At 36.7% G+C, this 26,058-nt stretch overlaps 1 protein-coding gene across 14 annotated transcripts in view; it reads left to right on the forward strand.

Annotated features, from left to right (window-relative positions):
• The window catches only part of FOXJ3 (forkhead box J3), a 133,627-nt gene that overhangs the window by 21,248 nt on the left and 86,321 nt on the right, over positions 1-26,058 (forward strand). For 8 of the 14 annotated variants that reach the window (XM_059046216.2, XM_059046191.2, XM_067009987.1 and 5 more), the window contains 2 exons: positions 1,169-1,229; positions 20,367-20,691. In XM_059046216.2, the coding sequence (XP_058902199.1) occupies positions 1,186-1,229; positions 20,367-20,691 (369 nt within the window). In that variant the 5' untranslated portion in view covers positions 1,169-1,185. Of the gene's footprint in view, positions 1-1,168; positions 1,230-20,254; positions 20,692-26,058 lie in introns of all 14 variants that reach the window. The other 6 variants (XM_067010024.1, XM_067010016.1, XM_067010006.1 and 3 more) reach the window with 1 other exon arrangement.

Consider the following 26,058-nt stretch of genomic DNA (forward strand, 5'->3'; position numbering starts at 1 on the left):
ATTTCCAGTGGGCATGTTGATCAAGCTATCTATTCTGTTGTTCTAGCAGAAGTAGAAGTGTCCATCTCTCTTCAGTGCATGCAGGGGACAGTAGGATGCAGGGAATTCAGTCAGCCGCTAAGTTAAAAGTTATAAACTTGGGACAACATCCAGTGGTTTGTTTGGCCCACATAGTATTTAGAAAATAAAAATCAGGAGATTTCAGATAAAATTTTGGGTATCTTGCTTCTCTTGAAAAATTAGAAGTTCTTAACAGTACTGGGATTTCAATCCTGCTTAGCAGCAATTGGCTAGAACTGGGAATAGCAGCTGATCCTTTCAGAGTGAACCTGTTTTCTTTAGTTGCAGGCACACAATCTCCATTTGTGCTGTGTATGCATATTTATACCCATTCCAGCTCCTCTCATTCATGTTAACCTGTAGACACTTGTGGATCATCCTTGTGCCAGGTAGTAGTGCTAATAGACAGTTTCACATTTGTTTAGTGATTTGTTTAATTCTAATAACAAACCTGCAATTTATCCCTGATGAATAAATAAAGTTACAGGTGGTATTATTCCCAAGTTACAGATGAAGAAATGGAGGTTCACTGAGGTTATATAAATTCTTCAAGGTCTCTTAGTGTCACAGCTAGAATTTGAGCAAAGCTCCTTCTGTTCAATGCTATTCTTAACTTTTTTTTTTTTTAAGCAGTGGAACTGTTCTTCAAATGAAGTTTTAGTGAAGTCCATTATGCAAAACCAACAAAGATAGCACTGCTTTGATTGAAGGGTAGATGGGATGGGAGACAATTATGTGGGGATGGGAACCTGCATGCTCAGCTCTTTGGTAACCTTTAGGCACCTCTCTGGAATCGTTGGGATTCTACTAAAACAGTTTGGACACTCTCTATCTGTAACTAAGCATAACAATTTCTTAAATTTTATGAGTTTTTAGCTTTTTTGGTTGTTACAGTTATAATGTGCCTATTTTTCTTGTGCTTCCTCGTATGTCAGTCTTCCTCAGTGTAATCTGTCTTATTGCTCAACAGCATTTTAAAATTTTGTGGGTATGTGTTCAAATAATGGTGAATCTTTTTAGCGTTCTATTTCTGTTTTAGAATGGTAGTGTGATTTATAGTTTAATTTATTTTGGAGCATCTGATAACTAACTCTCCTTTGCTTTTCAGATTCTCTTTGTGGCCAGATGGGTTTGTATGGACAGGCTTGTCCATCTGTAACTTCATTAAGGTTAGTGCTCTTCTTTTTATTAGAACATGAAACATTTTAAAAGTTATGCTGGTCAAGTCATATTAGAATCAGTTTTACTGTAAGGTTCAGAATAAAATATTGTAGTTTGTTTTGGTAAATAGTGCTATTTTGTGAGATTGGGACATATTTTTGCTTACAGAGATATTTGTGGTAGTGGGATTTGGGTCTTAATCTCCACTTAGTGAATTTACATATGTTCTTGTACATGAAATAAGAGTTTTACTCTTCTTTGTTATTCCTTTTTTTAAAAAAACTAATCTTGTTTCTACTTGTTTTAATTAGAAAATACATAGTTAATTTTTATTGCCTTTGTAGCAGATTATTAAATAAGACTAGATGGTAATTTAAATCTCTTTTTAAAGGATGATATAAATGTGATACATAGATTATCCTCATTTACAACAAATAAGTAAAATGTAAAAAAGTAGGAACTAAGTTGTATTCAACCCAGTGGTTTTAGATTTTTTCGAAGTTGCTAAATCCTTTCTATAAATTAAATCTTAAGTGAAAACCTGTGAATAAAGCAGATAAATGCCCGGCTTTTCAGCTTGCTTGGGCTTCCATGTTCTACCCCCGCAGTTGCCCCTGAGGGATTACTCTAGTTCCCGGTGCACAGTTTGAAAAAATAACCTAAATCTAATCTGTTAATTGGGATCTTTCAGACTAGAATATGAATTGTTGATGGCAGCACCTACCAGTTACATGTGGTGTTGTAGCTAGCTGTATCATTTATTTATTCAGCATACTGAGCACCTAATGTGTTGTCAGGAGCTATTCTAAATGCTGGGGCTACAGTAGTGAACATAACAGATAAAAATCCTGTAATTATTGGGTTTACATTTTGGTGATGGGGTAATTAATTTAAAAAAGTAAGAAGTATATGTTAGATAGTGACAGTGATAAGAGCTAAGATGAAGAATAAAAAAGAGAAGGGGAATAGGAAATATAGGTAGGGTTATTTTAGATAGGGAAGCCAGGGAAGGCTTTACTGAAAAGGTGATATTTGAATGGAGACCTGAAAGAGTGATGGAATGAACCATATGTTGGATAGGTAGAAGATGAGTGTTCTGGGCAGAGGGAGTTCAGGAGCTGCTGGGGCAGGAGACTTTCCTCGTTAGGTTGGAGGAGCAATGACAGAGGTCACTGTGGCTGGAACAGAGTAAGTGATGAAGAGAATTGGAATTGACCAGCTTTGGAGGGCAGGAAAGAGAGAGAGGAGGGATACAAAATTATTAGAGCCATGAGTGTGAAGTCAAGGAATCCTTAGGCATGAAAGAAATTCTGGTGGTTCAGAATGCCACCAAAGAAAAATAAAGTTGCCTTTTTAGTTTTTATATACTTGAATTTTTATGAGACTAAGGCTGGCTTTCCTTTTCCTCAGTAGGAGAGCTTTACTCCATGCCCTTATGGCATTTCTTTCCCTGAGAATACATCTTCCAGATTATAATGGAAGTAGGTGGAGTGATTACTTTTCTACCTTGTTGGAGTCCATGTTCCCCCACCCCCACCTCCCAACAAGAGACACCTGTATAGTTTTGAAAAGAACTTAAAAAAAAAGAAAAGACTTCTTTTCTTTAATCCCCAAAGCTGCTGTAGAACTAATTTCACTTAAGAGTTCTTTTGTTTAATATGGTGGGAGGAATCATTTTACCTTTTTTTTGAATATTTAAAACTTTAGATATGACCATATCAGGATATTTTTGCAGACTTTGTTCTTCCACTGATCATAGAGTTCCTTAAAGATATTTTATTTGTGGGTTATACCAAAACAGTCATATATTAAAGTCATTTACTGGGATTTTAAATCCCTTTATTTGAATAGTTATGTTGAGGTGAAGATTGTATATGACATTGGGTTAGGAATGATATATGCCTAACTTTTTTTTGCTTGATAGAATTATATAATTGGAAGAGATGATGAAAGAGATACCATGAATTATTTTATAACTTGCTCACTGTTATAATTCTAATGTATAATATCCTAGAATCAAATTTTTGTGGATATACCAATAAGTTTAGCATTTAGTTAATAAACTGAAAAACGATATGGCATTTGAGTTGAGATATTTCGTATCCTTATATCCTAATCTTTCATTTTTTGTAATATTCTATATGGTCCCTCTGTGAAGCAGAGAATTCACATTCTCAGATGTATGGGTAGAAGGCCATTGTTTGTCATTGATTTTTCTAACTGAAGGCTAGCTTTGGTTTGATATAAGGAAAAGAAAAGAATAACTATTTTTTTGGTAAAGGGAAGAGAAACTGAATTACTTAAAATCACAATAAATTTTAGTCTACTTTCCCATAGAGTCTTCTCCAAGCCAGAAATGGCCTCCCAACTACACTATCCAAATAGAAGTAGAGCAGGAAATCTTCTTTAAAATATTTTTTTTAATTCATTCATTCATTCATTCATTTTTGGCTGCATTGGGTCTTCAGTGCTGTGTGCGGGCTTTATCTGATTGCTGCGAGCGGGGGCTGCTCTTTTTTGTGGTGCGGTGGCATCTTGTTGAAGAGGTGCCTGGGCTTCAGTAGTTGTGGCACGTGGGCTCAGTAGTTGTGACTCACAGGCTTAGTTGCTCCGCGGCATGTGGGATCTTCCCGGACAAGGGGCTCAAACCCGTGTCTCATACATTGGCAGGCAGTTTTATAACCACTGCGTCACCAGGGAAGCCCAGGAAATCTCAAATCCACTGACAAACATTGCTTGTTTGCCATAGCTTTCTTTGTATATACTACCTTTATATCTTTTATATACCTGCATATACTACCTATATATCTAGAAAGTGGCCAGCCTCAAGACAGGAAAGCATTTGAGTTGGTGGAGAAGAACTGGACCGTGTGGCTAGGAATGACAAAATGGGTAGGCAGGTGGGGGGTTGTAAACATAGGTGGGAGTGGGAGTAGATGACTTATGTGAAGTGAAGATAGGGGGTGGAATGAAAGTATGTGACATTTAAAAAATTTGTTGGGTAGGAGAGGGTACTTAGTAAATGAATTAAATCTCTTCCTCTGCCCTTTAAATATTTAGGGTAAACAAGTTAAATATTGTTTTCTATAGATGATATTGGATCCTTGTTTAATCTGAACATGTTACAATTATTTTTAAAATTTTACTTACTGTATTTTTATGATTAAAAAGTAATCTTAAACCAATTATTGTAGAAAATTTGGGAAGGCAGAGATAGCCCTTGTTAATGTCGTCTTATCATGTAATTTTATTCCAGTAGATGCTATGTGTGTTAGAAAAAGGCACCCCCCCAAATTTTTTTTAAAAGAATGGTTGCAAAAGAATTTGTAGTGATAGCTAAGTATACTCTTTAATTTTAATCAAATTGCTCTTAATTAACATTTTGTTCTTCTTTAATTGCTAGTATGGGTAGAATTGCATTTTAACAAAAGTTATTGTAATAACATCATATACTATTACAGTATAATGAGACTGTTTTCTTTTATCAGACAGGGTTCTATCAGGAGGCAGAAACCACACCAGTTATTTGAACGGAGACTTTAATAGAATCATTAACTAGATATAAAGTTGTTAACTAGGTAACAGAAAGGATAAAAATAAAACTTGAAGTTATCATGGAGATAGACACTTCCAGAAGCAGCTGTGAGCCCTAAGGGCTTGGAGACTAAAGGGAAAACCTAGAGGCTTAGAGGAAGGGTCCTGTGGAAACAAAATTCAGATCTCCAAGGAGAAGGTACTACATGCTAGTGCTTGTGTCGAGCTCAGAATTGAAATCCCATAGGTTTGAAACTCAGAACTCTGGGGAAGGGTGCTGGCTGGTGCTGGGGTCTTTTGAGTGGGGTATGATTAAGCTAGTTCCATAGTGTTAGAAAAACTGCAAACTTTATTCACTTACTACTGTGAGGGGGACCTTCTGCTGCAGGGGTGAAGAAACCTTTGCTGGGGTAATGCTCTTATGAAGCCCAAAGAATAGACAGGAAAGCCCAAGTATCTTTTTACTTCTCCAGGCTTGCAGTCCATCTTTAGTGCTCCCTCTTGGCAGAGCCGTATAGGAAATCAGCTGGCAAAGCAGAAATGTGGTTTGCAGAGTCCCAGTTCCAGTGTCATTAAGGCAGATTGGGAAGAAGGGATGCAGGTTTGGAACTGAGGGGCAATAACTTAATAACTTGTTCCAGCAAACTACTAAGAAATATGGTATTAAAAAGTGTTTTCTTGGGACTTCCCTGGTGGTCCAGTGGTTAAGACTGCACTCCCAATGCAGGGGGCCTAGGTTCAGTCCCTGGTCAGGGAACTAGATCCCACATGCATGCCACAACAAAGATCCTGTGTGCTGCAACTAAGACCCAGCGCAGCCAAATAAATAAAAATATATTAAAAAATGTTTTCTCAGATCTGTTTTGCAGCCAGTGTTTATGTGATTTTAGTAGGATACTTGCATGTTGCTAAAAATGCTAATTTTGTAAATCATGTGAAATTATATTAAAAATTTGTATAAGATTTGCAAGTATTCCTTGCAATCTGAATCTATTGCATTCATATCCTGAGTTTGTATTGTAAGTCTGGATAGTGAATACTGGGTCATCTACAGCTATTTAATTCCTGAGTTTTGGAAGGCAAGAGTGAGAGTTCAGATAATGATGGATATAGTTTCTGTCAGACAGTAGAATCTTAAAAATTTAGCAGAATCTGGTTACTGAGTTTATATAAGATGAATTTGAATCCTGAGGTTACCTGCATTTTATTTCCAGGTATAGACTCAGTAATAGCAAAAGCTTACCAAAAGAGCAAAAGCTTTCCTTGAACATTTGCTTTATGTAGACAGGTAAACACATATATGTATATAACATATTTCTTTCACATATTATAGCATTAGACTGTAATAGTTCAGTTTGATTAAAGCAAAATAAAATTTGATATTTCTTTGGACTTGTTAAAATGGGGCCCTTTCTGCATTTCTGAATTGCCTAACATTTATGAGGATTGATTTTATGGTTCACATGTGTATTCAGCCTAGGACGCTGAGTTATCGGTAGTACTTTAAGTAGTTTCTGATCTTCTACCTGAGACCTCTTCCTTTTGTTATCTTTTTCTTTCTTTCTTGTTCACACTTATCTTTTCCTTTTTGTTACGCTTCTCCCTTAAAGATGCCTTTTATTATTGATCCAGTCTGTTTAGGATATGTTGGGGAACACATAGGGATGTTTAGCACCAGAGAAGCTTGTGTGTTAGTGTCCCAAGTGAATTCCCTGTCCATCTGTTTCCTCATTTCCCTCCATTTGATATTGATAACCCTGCTATTTAGAATGACCAGAGGAGGGTAGATTTATTTTAAGGCTTCTTGCTGTCTTGTTTCTAGTAGCAGACTTGTTATTGTTAAGGCAGCTCTGGTATTTAGTCTTAGAATTGGGTAGATGCAGGTTAATATCTCTGCTGCGTATTATTCGTAAGATCATGGCTAAGTTACTTCACTTTTCCTGATTTTGCTGTAATAGGGATGTTAATGTTTACCTCCTTGGCCTGTTAGGATTCATGGGATAAAATATATATTGACTACATAAAGCATCTGGCATATTTTTTCCTTTTTTGCATTTTCTTGTAGCAGAAAGCAAAAGGGATCATTGTTTTTAGAATAAAAGAGGACATGTTTGGGGACTCCCCTGGCGGTCCAGTGGTTAAGACTTTGCCTTCCAATGCAGGGGGTTCGGGTTCATCCCTGGTTGGGGAGCTAAGACACCACATGCCTCGGGGCCAAAAAACCTAAAACAAAAAAGAGTAACAAAAGAGTAACAAATTCAATGAAAAAGACTTAAAAAAAAGGACATGTTTGTATCCTTTGCTCTCAGCTCAAGAACATGGGGTAGAAGAGGATTTCTTTTTCCCCTTCTTTCTATTTCCCCTTTACCCTAAATTCTTATTTTTAAAAATTAGAACAAAATTTTTTAAAATTAAAGTATTGTTGATTTACAGTGTTAGTTTCTGGTGTACAGCAGTGATTCAGTTATACATACACAATTCTTTTTCAGATTTTTTTCCATTATAGGTTATTACAAGATATTGAATATAGTTCCCTGTGCTATACAGTAGGACCTTGTTGTTTATCTGTTTTACATATGGTAGTGTGTATCTGTTAATCCCAAGTTCCTAATTTATCCCTCCCCTTACCCCCTCAGGTAACCATAAGTTTGTTTTGTATGTCTGTGAGTCTGTTTCTGTTTTGTTAAATATGTTTTGTGTGATTTTTTTTGATTCTGCATATAAGTGATATCAAGTGATATTTGCCTTTTTGTCTGGCTTAATTCATTTAGTTTGATAATCTCTAGTATGATAATCTAAATTCTTAGGCTCTAGAGTATCTACCAGTAGTATTCAGGTTTGCAACTGACCTCAGGCTAAAGATGTTGCTGACATTTAATATTACATTTTTATCATATTTATAATTAATATAGTTTTATGCTTTTAAGTCAGTCCCACACAGTGGCAGAAATAACTTTCATTATATGCCATAGTTCATCATTGTTATCATATTTATCAAACTTTTAATAATTGATAAAATCTATTAATTTGCGTGTTTAGTTCGGACATGTTCCAGTTAAATGAAGAGCAATGAGAAACCGTCTTAATTTTGACCATTACAGAGACTTTTTCTAAAATGTATTTTGAACTTTTTGTCTTATCTTCCAAGGCTTACTGTCTCATATGGTAGCCGCTAGCCTCATGTGGCTATTTAAATCTAAAAAAAAAAATCAGTTCCTCAGTGACACTAGACACATTTTAAGTGCTTGGTTAGCTATGCATGGCTACTGACTGTCATATTGGATAACACACAAACATTTCCATTGTTGTAGAAAGTTCTGTCGGACAGTGCTGGTCTAGAGCATCCTAAATGTAATTTAATCTTTAAGCTGACTTATTGGGCTTCCATTTCTGAGCATAAGGTTTTGAAGAGTACCACTGACTAGTCACTGACTTAAGGACATATTATAAAAGTTACTCATGGGACTAAATATTGACTTGGATAACTAGCTTTATGGTGTTCTTACTAATATATTAGACCAGGCATTATTTAAGCATTTTATGGTATATTAATTAAATTTCCCCTAACAACTCTTTGAGGTTGGTGTTAGGATTATTTTAATTTCACAAATGAGGAAACTGAGATTAAAAAGTTCAGCAACTCAAGGACATGCAGTGAGTAAGGGACGGAGCTGGGATTCCTACAGAGGTCTTGCTCCAGTGCCCATGCACTAAATTCTGCCTCTTGGCTGTCAGTATTTATCAAAATTTGAGGCTTTTTCTTTTTTTTTTTAAACATCTTTCTTTTTTAAAAAAATTTGTTTTATTTTTGGTTGCATTGGGTCTTTGTTGCCGTGCACGGGCTTTCTCTCGTTGCGGCGAGTGGGGGCTACCTTTCGTTGTGGTGCGCGGGCTTCTTATTGTGGTGGCTTCTCTTGTTGTGGAGCACGGGTTCTAGGTATGCGGGCTTCAGTAGTCGTGGCTCATGGGCTCTAGAGCGCAGGCTCAGTAGTTGTGGTACACGGGTTTGGTTGCTCCGTGGCATGTGGGATCTTCCCAGACCAGGGCTCGAACCCATGTTCCCTGCATTGGCAGGTGGATTCTTAACCACTGTGCCACCAGGGAAGCCCTGAGGCTTTTTCTTAAATGAGGGGTGCCAAAAAATATTCTACTTAATTGAGGATACTATGAAGAAATAAGTGCAAATGGGAAATACCAATGCAGGAAACTAGAAATAAGTGATAGAAAACGAGTGATTTAATTTTGAAATACATTGTCTAAAATTGAAAATAAAATCTTGTTATGGGGCTTTCCTGGTGGCACTGTGGTTGAGAGTCTGCCTGCCGATGCAGGGGACCACGGGTTTGTGCCCTGGTCTGGGAAGATCCCACGTGTCGTGGAGCGGCTGGGCCCATGAGCCATGGCCGCTGAGCCTGCGTGTCTGGAGCCTGTGCTCCACAATGGGAGAGGCCACAACAGTGAGAGGCCTGCGTACCACCAAAAAAAAAAAAAAAAAAAATCTTGTTATGAAAGTCAGCAGTTTTTAAATAGGGAGGTGGTGGAGAAATTGGAGTTGTCATGAATTCTTATACATGGGGGAAAATAATATCAGAGGTAATAGACTAAAAAGCATCACTGAATATACTGGCAAAATAAAGGAGTTAAATATAAAATCTGTGGCTACCAGCAGTGCACAGAATATAAAATACTGAAAAATAAAAAAGAAATTATATGATTTGATTCAGTAAGTTTATTTTAGTCAAGCTTTGCTTGGTTACAAGTAAAGGAAATCAGCACTGGATGTATCAAACAAAAAAAGAAAAGGAATTTATTTGGTGAATACTAGGGTATTTCACAGAACCCAGAGGTAGCTAGGTCTCTTAAGGGAATAGAACTTAGGTTCTTAGGAACCTAGGCAGTATATTTTCTCTCTTGCTTTTCGCTGAATGTAATATCTTTTCATTTCTATAAACTGACTTTCTTTGCTTTTCTGGCACATGGCCATCCCATACCTCTCAAGTTCATAGCTTTTTCATTCAGGAGACCAGCCCAGACTGTTTTAAGTCCTATTACTAAATTCCTGAAGAAGAAAATTCAGATGAACAATTTGGGTCAGGTACCAACCCTGGTTCAAATCCTTTAATTTGTTGTTGTAGTACTGACTTTTCAGGGCCCTGGGGATGGAGCCAATGCTGAGAAAGGGCTTGGTGAGCTAGGCAAAATGCTACAAAAAGTTTCTGATAAAAAGCAGCACGTGTCCAGTGTTGGGTGAGAAGAGTTAGGATTTCAAGAGAGGATATTCTTAGGATTCAGAGCCTTTCCTTACAGTCATGTGGATAGCATGTCTTTTTTTAAAAAGGGATTTCTAATAGTTATCATTTGTTGAATGTCTACTCTGTGCCAAGCATTAACTCTGTACTACAGTGTTTCACATATATTTTGTCATTTACTCCTCACAGCAATTCTGTGAGGCTTAGAGGTTTGACTTGTCCAAGGATGCAATTAATAAGGAGAAGAATAAGAATTCAAGCCCTTTTGGGTGATTTCAAACCCTTTACACTTTCCATTGCATTATAGTATATTAGAAACAGTGACCTTTAGTCTTTGAGATGTTGACTTATAGCATCTTAAACTTTTTGGTCTCAAAAATTATTTAGTGCCCGAGGAGCATGCGTTTGTGAGTTATATCTATCAAAATTGTATTAGAAGTTAAAACTAAGAAAAAAATCAAAATATTTATTAATTTACATAGAAATAATAATAAACCCATTATATATTAACATAAATAACATGTTTTATGAAAAATAATTGTATTTTCCAAAACAAAAATTTAGAAGAGTGGTGTTGCCTTACATTTTTGCAAAATTTTAAAAATATCTGGCTTAATAGAGACAGCTGGATTTTGTTCTGTGCCTCTGCATTCACTCTGTTGTGATAGCACCCATCACATAGCATCTGAAAAGCTCCACTCTACACTTATGAGAGGATGACAGTGAAAAAGGCAAATAATATCTTACTCTGAAAATTGTTTTGATCCTTCAGATCCCCTGAAAGTGTCCCTGGACCACACTTTGAGGACCACTGAACTGTGAACATCATATGTAGCAGCTTAAGCTGTTTCTTTTAGCATTTTATGTGTATCACATCAGGATCACCTTCCATGATGTTAGCCTTCTGCCAACACTGATGCCATATTACTGGTATAATGTCATGGAGGCAGTGTGTGTGGAGATAGGATATCCAGTAAATGTCCTATGGTGAGTTGAAGCAGTATGGTTGCAGAGAGGTCAGGATAAACACATTAATGAGTCAAAGTAAATACATGTTACTCAGAGGATGTTTATTATTACATATACACATATTTTTAAAAACTAAGTATAAGAAGTATTAATGGCAGATTCTGTCTGGGTTTTTAAATAACATCTGCAAAGATGGATGTGAGTGTTCTTGTATCAAAGGGACTCTTGTTTATTAGCTTTCCAGCTACTCAAGAGACATAGAGATTCCAATAGATAGAGATTAAATGCAAAATACGGTACTTACTTGATAACAGAATGTAGTTTAGTGGTTAATGTCCAAAAATATTTATTTTTCCTCCCTAAATTGTAAAATATTTTTAAGATAAAAATTACATTTATAGCATGAAGATGTCTTTTGACCATATGATCCCTAAGTTTTAGCCTGAACGGAGTTCTAACTATGAGTATGGCTTTTATGAATTTAGAATATACTTTTATGAATCTAAGATTATATATTTGAGTAATAGAGTAATTTGGAGAGAATCTAGAGAAGAGCAGTAACTATATTATGGTTCTTAAATCAGATCCTATTGGAGTTCTGGACTTCAAACTTTTGAGAAGGAACCCAAATGGTGTTAATATTGTAAAATATGTGAAGCATTGTTGTGAAGAGAACTCTGACCAGTTCTCATTTTCCAGGATAGAATTTAAAGAAATTTTCTTCTCTGTAGCAAGGGACATACATAGATTAGTCTGTTAAAATTTATTATTATTATTATTTGCGGTACGTGGGCCTCTTACTGTTGTGGACTCTCCCGTTGCGGAGCACAGGCTCCGTAGCCATGGCTCACGGGCCTAGCTGCTCCGCGGAAAGTGGGGTTTTTCCAGACTGGGGCACGAACCCGCATCCCCTGCATCCGCAGGCAGACTCTGAACCACTGCGCCACCAGGGAAGCCCTATTATTATTATTTTAAACAAAATGAATTACTGTATACATTTGGTGAACTTTTCTTCCCTTGGAGATAAAGAATATTGTTGGTTTCCAAAATAGATAATAGCAAGGCTTTTAAAAATGACATAATGAGGTTCTTTTGCATCTCTGATTTTATGATAAATAGCTCTGAAACCACACTTCTGTTTACAAATGACAGTTGTCTCACTAAATCCCCCAAGTTTTTGCATAAGCTGTATTGTGAATATTCTTGGAATTTTAGGGGTGAAACAAAAGTTGTGAAAGTCAAGAATTTTGAAATGTGAACTTCTATTTGTGTATTGGATTGTCTATCCTAAATTATGATTCTTCTACCTATATTTTCACTTCAAACCAATGAGGATTTTTTGGGCTTGTCCTTTAAAAAGATCATTGCTCATAGGAAATTTAAAGGCTCAGTTATTCATACCTTAGTGGTGATTAGTTTGATGCTGTCCACTTTCTTCCTAAATAGAGCAGAGATCAACTGCTTTGAAAAGGTTAAGAGTTTTTACTGGAGAAGAGCAAGTAATTAATTTTGGAGTTTATAATACCAACTTTAGGGGCCAATCTTGGAGGCTTATGGCAGTGTGAGATGGGTGAGCCAAGGTATAGAAGGTACTTAGAGGTATGCCAGATATAAACTACGTGTATTGAAATTTTATCAGGAAGAAGCTGGTCCTACACCAGGAAAATGAAAAAACTTATTTCTTTATTTTCCTTGTTACACTTCTGTCTTTCTGCTGCAGAGTATCCAACTGGGGCTTTTATACTTTAGAACTTTGATTTATAGAACTCCTTTATAGAATAGGTAGGATTTTGTGGGCTGCTTCAGGAATCATCATCATAGAATCTTATTTCTGTGGGAAAGGTGTATGTTCAATTTTCATATGCAATCTACAAACGAAATTTAAAAGCAGAGTCTTTTCTGGATCATTTCTGTAGAGTAAATACTTGAATGAGGGGCTCATTTCCATTGAGGTTGATAAATGATTATTGTGTGATTTAGGGCATGTAAGTCTAAAACCACTGAATAAGAGTGATAGTCATTTAAAATTGAGAAAATTCTGAAGAGTATGAATTTGATAGGAATAATAATAGTTAACATTTATTGAATGCTTATTTACTGTGTGTAAGAAACTCTTCTTAGTGCTTTGTATATATAACTCAATTAATCCTCACAACAGTCCTTTGGGGTGGATACTGTTTTTATCCTCACCTTACAAATGAGGAAACTGAGGTATAGAGAGGCTAATTTACTCGTTTAAGGTCACATAGCTAAAAGTGGAAGAGCTTGGATTCCAATCCAGGCAGTCTTGCTCCAGAGCCTGTGTTCTTAATTACCGTATCTTTCCTAATGTAGGACCTTGTGTTATTTTCCTGAAATTGAACTAAGAGTAGAAACTTTGGCTTTGCCGGTGTATGATAACTAATTTTGAAAAATAACAGCAGCTACTTTTGCTTGGAAATAGCTTAAATTATTGCTTCATTTATAAATTAAAAAAATTGTTTTTTTATATCACATGCTTCCAAAATGTAAGGTCAATCTGTAGTAGATTATTTTCTTTCTTGTTAGGTTTCTGTCACAATCAGCCTTGGGTACCCAAATATCCACATGTACTGTTCTTCCTATAAATAGAACTTACTTGCCCTTTTCCCAAGGGAAACAACCCAGAGTTTCATCCAGTTATTATATCCAGCTGAAATTCTAAGCTCTCTGGGTGCATTCACTTTCATTAGATCCCAGAGTGGCGCTTTGGCTTACAGTGGTGAAGGAATAGGATAATAGCAATAAAATCTTTTATTCAGAAAACAGGATAATGGGAAACACAAAATAGTCACTAGGCCATATCGATTATAAAATCCTCCTGGGTAGCCGTGGCAGAGACTCCATGACAGTATAATAAGTTCCTTGATTATGCTCTTTGATGGGCTCTCCATTGTCCCTTGTGCCCTCTGAAAGGTCTCACCTTGTCCAGTATCCTCCATGGCCACATCTGTGGTGGGTATTGGTGAAGATTCCCTATCTGGGAAATGCATAGGCTTTATAGCTCACTTCTTGTTGATTAGCTTGGGTATTATTTTGGAAACTTAAGAGGCTTTTGCAGTCTAGACACCCCTCTGCCCCTTTACAGTTACTTAAAAAGCTTAGTTTCTAGACTTTTTGCTGCTTTCAGCCAAAGGACATGCCTAGGCAGAATTTTTTAATATGAAAACTCTGCCCTTTGTGCTCTACTTACCCCAGGGATTTCTAACCTTTGGTGCCATGGAACCCCTTCAAAGTCTGGTGAAACTTGTGGACCTTTCTCAGAATAAGGTCTCAAAATTCATAAAATAAAACACTTAGGATTACATAAGAAACCAATCAATTATATTGAAATATGGTTAGCAAAATATTAACTTTATAACATAGTAATATATATGCCTTTGAATTAACACATTAAATAAAAAATCTAGTGGCAAATCTAATACACTCATAAATTTGAAGTAGTCGATGAGTTTAAAAAGTTGAGATTCTGCAGCATTTGTCACATATGAATATATTTATGATTTTTTATGATGGCAAAGTCACAGGTACTGTTAATACTGCTGTGATTTGTTGTCTACTTTTGTAATTAAAGGAAATGCTAAGTTTCAGTTACAAGTTAGTGGAAATAAAGAATATATTTTCCCCCATCCAAGTTCATTCACCTCTTTTAGCTCCTGAGGGAATGATGGCTCTGGGTGGGGCCATTTGAAGTGATAGTCTTGGGTGGAAAGTCAATATCCTCACAACATTGCTTTTGTGTGGCCAGGCACCAGTTTTCTCTACTGCTAAGGCTGTAGTTTTGCAGCTATCACTCAGTTACTTCAGTTTGCTACTTCAGAGGCAGTTGGTGTTTTTTTCAACCATGTAGGGCTTTGAATTATAGGAATTTTAGCTTGAATTGCAGGCCATAGGCAGGGAGTACCTCCCTTAGCAAACCTGCATTTTCTCTGCTTGCAACTCTAATTGAAGTTTATTTCCCTTTTAGGACTTTGTTTTAAGCGGCTAGAAGGAACCAACACATGCCAATATTCTCAGTTTTTCCTATAGTATTTCTCTCCTTGCTGTATAGCCTCAGTTGGCATATGGTTTGATTTCCACTTACAGTAGGTGACAGTTTGACCAAATCCTTTGTCACTCTTTAATAAGTATAACCAGCTTTCCATCCTGCAGTATTAGAGTTCTTAATGTTTACCTCATCAACTCCTTTAAGAGAGTGTCTTATTTTAGGTCCTGTTACTTGTATCACCTCACTTCCATGTCCCACATTCCATGTTTGTTAGGAATTGCATTCACCTGCCGGTAGAGATCTTTTTATAGTAGTTAAACACATAAAAAGTCTGGAAGGTAGGCAGTTCAGGGCTGGGATGGCAGCTTCACAGTTTCTTCACCAAAAAAATCAGGGACCCAGATCCCTTCTCTCTGCTCCCATGTCCTCAGTGTATGGCTTCCATTCTCAAAGGTCACCTTATGGTCCAAGATGACTGTTGGAGCAATAGCTATTGTATCCACATTCCAGAGAGCAGGAAGGGCAAAAGGCATAATACCATCCAGAATACAGTTGGGGTTGTATTCTTAAGGAAGAAGGCCAAAACAGATATTAAGTGGCAGTTAGTGGTCTCTGCCGTAGGCCTTGCTTCTGGCTGCCTCGGGTGCTGAGATGCAGTAACAGGAATTATGTTTTTTATATATGTGTATTATGTTTAAGTATATATCTTTTTGACCTCCTGAGATGTGTGTGATCAGAATTACTGCTGTGGTAATTACAAGGATTTCTTTTGAGTTCTCAGTTGCTCAGCTTTTCACATGCCAAGTGTTAAGACAAAATGCCAAGTGCTAGGAAGGGAGGGAGAGGATTCAGGAATATCTAGGTCACATCATCATTACCCTCATTATTATTTTATTTTCCTTGATGTCTTCATCTTACCTCCATTTAGGAAAGCCAACAATATCTCTACCCATTTCCCACCTTTTTATCCTGTTGAAAACTTTCTGTGTAAGCCTTGGCTACTCCTCAGTTGTTAGGGAAGTTACAGAGGGAAGCCAAGCAATGTGCTAAAGTAGCTAAAATGCATATTTGGGATCGTATCAGTGGCGGTATTTCAGTAAGTGAGGTCAGAACCCCCTCCCACCTCTTATGTCATAAATTAGTATGGAATTGTTATATCTGGATGCTCGTTACCTTTTCATTGTATGCAGAAAAAATTCCTTATTCTTTTAAGCAATAGATACCATCATAAATTTAAGAACTTCAGACATAATTTTTTCATGCCTTGGTTTATCCCACAACTGACATTATCTTCTAATCTTTGGCTTCCATCTTCCCATTTTTCTCTACTTTTCCAGTAGAACTGTGTTCCTGTGTAGTGCTAACTTGTCAGTCTGTGCTGAGTCATGCTTTTTTCCAGTTCATAAAGGACTTTGATCCTGTGTGTAAGTTCTGTGATAGAAGTATTTATAGTCAGTGGGGGTAGGATCTAGTTCAATTTAGGAGATGGAGGATGGGAAGAGTGGATTGATCAGGCTTTCTGGAGGGGGAGGTGTTTGGTCTGAGTCTTGATGAAAAAGTAGAAGCCAGCTAGGCAGAGTGGGAAGGAAAAGGCATTCCAGAAAGGAAGACTCATTCCTTATCCAAATACTGTGTTATTTTTCAGATAATGTGTACCTGGCGTGGTGTTGGGTAACATCTGAAGTACTAGTGTACAGTCACTATCCTCATTGGGGAGGTGGGGGAAAAGGGAGTGAGGGTAGAAAGCTTATGTTCCAATTATACATGTGAAACAGCATGGTAAAGCCAAACTGAGGTTATAATTGCTCTAGGAATTAATAGAGAAGGATTAATAAAAGGTTAATGAAGCTAAAGTAGTTGAAAATGAGGCATTCAGATTTAGTATAATAGAAGGGGAACCATTTAAAGTTTTTGGGCACAGTGACATGAAAACATTGCTGGCATTTCTCTTGGAGTATATACATGGACTCTGGAAGTGATTAGCAGGGAGGAGTGGTGAGAAATCAGAGCCTAGGAGGCCAGCTAGGAAGCTTTTGGAATGAGGTGAGGTAATGAGGGCCTGACATTTCTTAACCAGATTTCCATAACCAGATTCCTCAGAGCCTCCCATGCTGTTTTTAAATCTGCCACCATCTGTTCTCTTATACAAGTGGACTTCTGTCATCACCATTCCACTAAGAGGTTTCTTTCTAAAGTTACTTGATGATCTGGTCAAATCTAATGGTCGCTTTTTGTGTTCTCAGTGGAGAACCACTGCAACAACCAGCCTAAGCAGCAACAGTAGAGGCACTTTTTACCTCACTACCAAGAATATGTAAAATATAACAAATTGCAAAGAAAACAGCAGCCCTGCTTTTTCAGATTTTAAATTTAAGAAAGATTTTTATACTCTACTTCAATGAATAATTTTCACTCATGATGCCTTTGATGGCTAGGCACCAAATTATTTCCAGTCTATTTAGATCTTAACTTTCTTTAAGTTTTAGCTGAAGTTCTTCCTTCTCTACCTCTTAAGGCTGCAGCGCATGTTGTCCTCCACCTTTTTCTGAGCCATTGCAGCACCCAGAGCTCTTTTTCAGCTCTTTCTTGTGTTTGACTTTCCTAATTGGAGTACAGGTTTCTAGAGGACAGAAATTTTATCATACTTGCTGTGTGTATAAAATTTTACTCTAGGATAACCTTGTACACGTGTGTAATTATAAATTCTTGTTTATTTTTATAACAGTAGTATTAAGTACCTACTTAGTGTGTGTGTTCATGTTATATTACTGAGATTCTCCTAAAGTCTCAGTTAGTGGCACTGGTGGAAGGAAACAGAAGTTAAGATGGTTCTCAACAGGGAGCATTTGCTGTATCAGTTATATTCCAATTTGGAATGTACTTTTACATTATCTTTGAAAATGTATGTGACTGGCTGCTTTGGGAATTTGAACAAAATAAAGCTACTCGGTGGAGACTTAATTGAGGCAAATAGGATGATAGCATGGTATAATAATAGCCAAAGTTCGTAGAATAAAATGTGAATAATAATAGCAGCAACTACTGTTATCACCACTACCAGTAGCTAACATTTATTGACTATTTACTATTTGCCAGTCGCTGTTCTGAGTACTTTATATCAGTGAGAGGTAGGTACTATTATTTTAATTTTACAGGTAAGGTATGGTAGAAAAACTGCTGGATTGGGCATCAGGAGTTCTGAGCTCTGGTTTTAGTTCTGCTGTTAACTATTTGTGTGAATTTGGACAAGTCTTTAACTTCAGTAGACCTTAGTTTTTCATCTTTAGATTGGAGGCCTTGTTCTCTAATCTCTAGGGTACTTTGCCCACTTGTTGACATTCTGTGATCTCTAAATTATCTTGGCTTCTTATTCCACAAGTTTCTATAACTTATTTCATGATGGGAACAAGCATTTCTGGCTGAGATTGTAGAGCAAGGTGCTGTATAGAGGAATTTAAAGTTCAGGTTTGAGAGGAATGCATACAGCAGAGATGGGGAGGGAAAATGAAAAATGTAAAACTGTTAATCAAAATATTGGAAAATATTCTATCTGCATTGCCAGTAGTTAATATTCTACTGGCAATGCAGATAGAATCCTCATGGCTATCTCTTGATTTATAATTGCTATTGCTTAATCTTGTTTACTTTATGGTTCATTAGTACCCTCCCAAGATACTCCTAGAGTAATATTATTAACTAATACTTACTGAATGTTTCTTCTATGCATAAGTTATCCCATTTATTTCTCAAAGTAATATTTTAACTGTAGGTACTATTATTGTTTCATTTTACAGATGAGATGGGGTTTAGAGATAGTAACACTTTCATAGTCTCACGGATAGAAACTGGTAGAATACGTACTTGAATCCTGGTCTGCCTGACTCCAGAGCCTATGTTCTTTATTAATTCTACATTGCCTCCCAGAAGTTCAGATCCTAAACACATACTCCAGGTTGCTTTTTGCCTGCAGCCATTTGGAATGAAGGGTATATATGGGATTCTTAGCCACAATTTTTTTCTTTTTACTGAGATACTTTAAGTTTCTTAATTTGTTTTCTTTTTCCCTTTATTTTTATGTCACTTAGAAGCCTTTCATTCCTCTCTGCTTTGTTGTCAGGCTCACTTTTCCTGCTTCTTTGATCCCAGGATAGGAAAGTTTGTACCTTTTGTGGAAAGTTCGCCATTCCAGTGTGAGGTGTCAATCTTTTTTTTTTTTTTTTTTTTTTTTGCGTTACGTGGGCCTCTCACTGTTGTGGCCTCTCCCGTTGCGGAGCACAGGCTCCGGACTTGCAGCCTCAGCGGCCATGGCTCACAGGCCCAGCCGCTCCGCGGCATGTGGGATCTTCCCAGACCGAGGCACGAACCCTTGTCCCCTGCATCGGCAGGCGGACTCTCAGCCACTGTGCCACCAGGGAAACCCTGTTTTTATATTTTTATCTAACATTTTTAGAACAGCTTCCTTCTTTCTCCAGAATATGTGTTAACCTGGCAGATGTTGTTTTTTCTTTCTTTGAGTGATAATGGTTTGAATTTTTTAGCCTTGGAGAGAAATAGATTACAGAATCCAGATCACTGGATGTTTTTGTAAGCCTGTCCTTGAGTTTTTAATGCTTCTTTTCTTGCTGTCCATTTATGTGATTTAATCTCATATCCTACACTCCCAGATCTTTAGTTTTCTTAAGCTTGTTCTTTGACTTTTTTTTTTTTAAACTTCCTGGTACTGCCTGTTCTCCTTTTCTCTAGTTCATCAGTGTCCTTGAGTTTGCATTTCTTTTTTCAGTCAACTCCCCCAGCTAGCTTGTCTCCTTGCTATTCTTGTCTACCCTCCTTTACTCTTCCTATCTCCACTTGCTCAACTTTACCTTCTTTCCTCCATGTAAATTCCTGTGCTTATTTCTCAGTTACTTCTCTGACCTCTTGCCTACACTTTAATTTTGGTATTCTTTTGTATGATTTCCCTAAAATTTGTGTAAAAGAAATGCCAGATATACAATCTTCAGTTTTAAAAGGGCCTGCAGTGTTGATGAGTAAAGAGCTGGACTGCAGACAGAGTTTTTCATACTATGATCCTGTCTCCCTGTTTAAAGTAACAGATAATCTTTTTAAGAAAACTGGCCTTAGAATCACTTTGTGTGTATGTATTGTTCTATCTCTTAAACAGTATGAAACCAAATTTGTTATGTTTGGAGAGGAAGAAATTAAGAAAAAAGATTGGAAATGTTGATCCCTTAAATATTTGGTTTGGTCATTAATATACTCAATCTTTTTCCTCCAGATTTAACTCAGGCTTTCCCTCACTTTGGAACTCCTAGATTTGTGAATATTGGATATTTTGAGAAGCAGGGGTTCTTTCCTTGATATTGACTAAGGAGTCTATTTACCTTCAGGATGACATCTGAACTGGAGAGCAGCCTAACATCTATGGACTGGTTACCACAGCTCACCATGAGAGCAGCCATCCAAAAATCTGATGCTACACAAAATGCACATGGAACAGGAATTTCCAAGAAGAATACACTTCTTGACCCAAATACAACCCTGGACCAGGAAGAAGTCCAACAGCACAAAGATGGAAAGCCTCCATACAGTTATGCCAGCCTCATTACATTTGCAATTAATAGCTCACCCAAAAAGAAAATGACTCTAAGTGAGATTTACCAGTGGATTTGTGATAACTTCCCATATTATAGAGAGGCTGGCAGTGGATGGAAGGTAAGGATTTTATTTAAATTTTTATCTTTATGCTGTAAACAATAACAGTACTGGCTTTTATTGAAGATAAAGCTTTGTGGAGGCTTATGTAATTAAAGATGGAATTCTGATTACTAGTCATTTTTAGGATTAAAAAAGGAAATTAAATGTTTTAAATTAGATGAATAACTTTATTTTGGGTAGAATATTAATTTGTTAGAGCTTTCTTATATTAGAGGACTGACATAGCATAAAGTATTGGAGTAGAGATAATGTAGCATTCACTAGAAAACAATACCCACAGTTCAGTTAAGTTGATAGTGTGAGGTTTAAAAAAAAACAGTATAGTATTGCAACTAGTACTGTTTTTGTCATCAAAGATTTTTAAAAAAACTCTATTTTGAAAGAATTCTAGATTTATAGAAGAGTTTTATAAGTAGTTCAGAGGGTTCCCATATATCCTTCAACCGATTCCTCTTTGTTAACACCTTATAGAACAACCATAGTACCATTATCAAAACTAAGAAATTAATACTTTCTACTAAGCAGTACTGTTAGCTACTAAGTAAATTACAGACTTCGTTCAGATTTCACCAGTTTTTCCCACTAATTTTTTTTATGTTCCAGGATTCAATTCAGGATCTAATCTAGGATCCCACATTACATTTAGCTGTCATTTGTTATGTTTCCTTAGTCTTCTCCAATCTGTAATAGTCCCTCAATCTTTTCTTGTCTTTTATGACCTTGACACTTTTGAAGAGTACTTGTCAGGTATTTTGTAGAATGTTCCTCAGTTTGGATATGTCTGATATTTTCTCGGTTAGATTGAGGTAATGCATTTTGGGGAAGAATAATGCAGAGGTGATGTGCCCTTCTCTGTCTATTTGTCATATCAGGGGGAACTTGATGTCAGTATGTCTTATTACTGGTAATGTTCACCATGGTTCTTTGGTTAAGGTGGTGTCTGCCAGGTTTCTCCACTATAAAATTACTATTTATCACTTTGTAAATTATGAAATGTTTTGGGGGAGATACTTTGGCAGCATGCAATACCCTGTATGTCTTAAATTTTTGTTCATTAATTTTAGTGTTCATTGGTAGATCATTACAGCAGTTTTTATTGTTTTCTGGTGGTGGTTTTCTCTTTTCCTTTATTCCTTCTATATTAATTGGGATTCTTCCCAATTAATATGGAAGCCTTGTCCCTTCTTCCCCTTTTATTTATTTATTCAATCATATGTTTGTAATAGTATGCACTCATGGATATTTATTTTTTGCACTGTCATTGTTATTTGTTGCTCAGATTTTTGCTGCTTTTGGCATTGGGAGCTCTTACAGGTTGGCTCCTGTGCCCTTTGATAACGGTACAGTTCTTTTGTTTATTTACCACTTCTTAACTTTCTGGCACCACAAGATGTTCCATGCTCGCCTCGTACCTTTCCTGCCTCAGCTCTAGAATCAGCTACTTCTTAAAGCAGCCTTAGCTCCTCATCTAAGCTTTCTGAGGAACCTTCAAATTAGTTACCTACCTAATCTGTTGTACGACAAATAATTCAGTTTTCTTTTGTATCTGCACATTTTACATTCATATTCTTATGTAGGAGTTATCCAGTTGTGTGCTGTGTGGGGTGTGTGTATTTGTGTGTGTGCATGTGGAAGAAGGGGACTTACAGAGCTTTAGGTCTACCATCAGCTGGTAGTTCCACTTGTTTCTCTTAAGCTTTCATGTCTCAACACCTTTGTCTTTTTTGTTTGAATATACTTATTAAAGGCGTTTACTGAATTACTGTGCACCAGTGATATGTGCTGTGTATCATGCCAGATAATCAAGTACCTTAGGGGAAAGGATTTTTTTTTGTATCTTTTCCTCTATTCCCTGCACTAGCACAGTACTTCCATTTAGTAAGCCTCAATAAATGCAGCTTGAATGAAAGCCAGAATCCTGTCCCAGCTTTCTTTCCTAGCTTTACTTTTTGCTAGTTCCCTCTCATGTACGGTTTCTTCTACATATTCCAGCCTATTAGTTTTCCTAGAAATAAATATTTTGATTTTTCTTGCTTTTGTTTTTCTCTTACTTGTTCTTGGACTTTCTCTTGCCCTTTGTCCAGTTGGCATTTTCCTGTTTATTCTTTAAGCTCATATGTAACCTCTCTTTTCCCTGTAGAATTAATCTTTTGTGTTTCCATATGTTTTATTAATAACTCTATTATAGAACTTACAGATTTTTGTTCAGGGATCTCGTTTCATCTAAGTCCACCTTGAGAGTGCCAGATTCAGTCTGCTGGGTTTCTTGCTTCTGGCCACCCCAAGTTATGGTCTGAAACTGGTTTAGAAGTAGTGATACAGTTTCACCTGGAAGATACATGGTTTGGATATAATGAAGAAGGAAGGATGGACAGCGAAAAATGAGAATAGGTTGAGAAGGATAATGTTGCTTTTTAGAACTAAAAGATGCACCAAGGAGATTATCTGGTCCAGTCTGTTGCTTTAGGCAGACCTTTAATATTCCCAGGAATTGCTGTTTCATAATTATTCTCTTAAAAATGTTTCTTCCACCCAATTTTAGGAGCCTAGAACTTACCATGATTACTTTAAATTTTATTTTTGTAAACATAGAAATATTTTGAACATCTCACATGGAGACAAATGGAAAGTGGTTTATCTTCTCCTTTACTCAGGTCCTATCTCTGTTTTCATGTTTTAGTTCCCATTCACTGTCCTAAGATTTGTTTAGCATTACTTGTACAACTTGCTGCTTACTGTTTCTTCTTCACGTATGGAAGAGATGGGTTAGGTGAAAATGGAAGGTCATATAGAACTTGTGAAATTAGCTTGTATTGTTTGAAGAGAGGATGGAAGAAAGATCCTAAAGCAGTTGTCAACCACCTTTCCAGAAATGTAGAGCCAACTAAAGTCACCCAGAGGAGAAAATGTTGTCGTGGTCACTTAAAAGGATTCAAATAGAATTTTAATATTTAGATGAACTCCCTTTCATTTTGTGCCAGGGCATTGAAGGGAGATTACATATTAAAAACAGTTTGACTAGTCCATAAGAGTTATAAGAACTCTTTGAATTTCCATAATTGAATGATTTTGTAATCTGAACTAGAGGAAAAGGAATTTTTTTTGTGCTATTCACCTTACTCTAAAGAAAATTAACCTATTAAGTTATTGGAATTTAGGGTAATAAAAAGAAAAATATAAAAGAGTGGTATGGGCATGTGGGGGTGTATTCTACTTTTCTATGTGAAGAAAAAAGAGAAATAAGAATATATTATGTGTTTGCTTATTGTTGTAAAAAGAAAATTAGGAACAATAAACTAGAAATATAGTAAACATAGTTACCTATAGGGATGGACAGAACTGAGGTAGAAGAGAAGGGAATAAGATTGTGAGTGTACCTTTTTATATAGTTTAGTTATATAGTTTTGGGTTTTGAAACATGTGTTTTACACATTCAAAAAAATATGTTAGGAAATCGAAAAGGATGAGAAAAGAAAACCTTAAAACTGAATATAAGTAGAAATAAATAAGCCTTATATCAAATGTATAACATAATCAAACAGAAAAATTCAAGAAGTTTTGAAAAGAGCATACCAAGGTTGAAAAGAATTACAAAAGAATCATGGACTTCATTTAGTAGATTTGTCTTTGGTAGTGGTAATTTGCTAGAGGCAGTCTCTCTACCTCGTATAACCACAAGAAAAGAAGTTGGGAAGTTGGGAGCAATTCTGAAACAATCTTATGTGCATGGTAGGATAGAACAAATGAGTAATATATTAGTGTTTTGGGGAGGCAGGGCTCTCACAGTGGGAGAAGAGAAATAAAGGTGGGAATGTGGTGGTTGATTTGAATGAGAGATGCCAGTTTAAACTCAAGTGAAAATAAAAATCAGTGAGAGTGCTTTTAAATTCAGATTCCTGGGTCACAACTCCACAGATTTTGAATTAGTCGTCTTAGAGCCTAGGAATCTGCATTAAAATTAATCTCAAGTGATTCTGGTGTAAGTAGACTGTACTTTTGAGAAACTACTTTTGAAGCTGGGTTCTCAAGGCCAAGCAATATGCCTTTATCAGTTACTTAACCTGGGCCATTTTTCTACAGCTTACACTCTGCCATCCTAGTTATCTCTACCTCTACTCTCCCACCTTCTTTTCTTAGGGTTGTTAGAGGTAGTGTCTCCCCAAGTTGTGAGGTCTGAAGTCATCTCTTTTCTTCATTGTGTGTTGTAAATACATGTCTTGGCTCTCATATCTCTCCAGGTGTTTTTATTTTCTATATATGCTTTTGGTATTTTTTCCAACAGATTTGTGATTCCCATATGAAAAGCATTATATTCTAGGTTCTGAGTTGGTAGACAAGATCCCTACCCTTATGGAGCCTACTTACATTTTGATATAGAATACAGTATGGAGGAGGAAGACCATTAAACAAAGTACTGTGTGGTGAGAAATCCACACTTGGCCTAAGCTAATAATTTATGAAAGTCAGAAAGGACTTCCTTAAAGAACTAATGTTTAAACCAAGAATGAATTGAAAGTTAAGTAGACTCAGTTAGGTGAAAGGGATGGAGGAAGGCCTTCAACAGTAACTTTTGCAGGGGGAGCAATAAATGGAAAGCCTAGAGGTGAGAGAGAACATTGGAGGGGGTTAGTGTAGAGAGTATGACAGCAGGATAGAGTGAGATTATGAAGAGTCTTGTGGAGGCTTTAAGGATTTTAGGTTTTATCCTAAGTGCAATGAGAAGTTACTGAAAGGTTTTAATTGAAGCAGTAATGTCAGATTTGCCTTGTGAAGAGGTAACTGCCTGTTGGGTAGAGAATGGTGGAGGAGGGGTAAAGAGAGGAAGGTAGAGGGTGTATACCAGTTACGAAGCTGTTGTACTAGTTTTGGTGAGACTGGTGTCCTGGACCGAGTTAGTAACAGAGGAGTTGGAATAAAGTAGGTAGATTGAAGGTAGACTTACAAGATTTGGTGACAGATTTGTTTTAGATGGTGAGAAGGAGGGAGGAGTTAAGCAGGTCTTACAGGTTTCTGATTGGAACAGTTATATGAATAACTGTCTTTAAATAGAGAAGGGAAAACTGGCAGAAGACCATACTGGGAATAAAGATTGAGTTTAGTTTTAAACATGTTGAGTTGGAGGTGTTTCTGGAGATGTCTAGTAGATTGTTGAAAATACATGTTAACTCAGGAGAAAAGTCACAGATGGTTATTGAAGCCATGGCTGTAGATGAGATTGCCTAGGCAGCAAATGTAGAAGTGAAAAAAGGACAGTGGCAGAGTCTTGAAGATTTCCAGCTTTTAAGCTTTTTGTAGAGGAGGAAGATCTAAGTAGAGATGTGTTCTTCCACTGTGAAGCCATTTAGAAAACATGACCATTTTGAT

This window comes from Kogia breviceps, chromosome 1 (assembly GCF_026419965.1).
Source record: "Kogia breviceps isolate mKogBre1 chromosome 1, mKogBre1 haplotype 1, whole genome shotgun sequence".
Lineage (NCBI taxonomy): Eukaryota > Metazoa > Chordata > Mammalia > Artiodactyla > Physeteridae > Kogia > Kogia breviceps.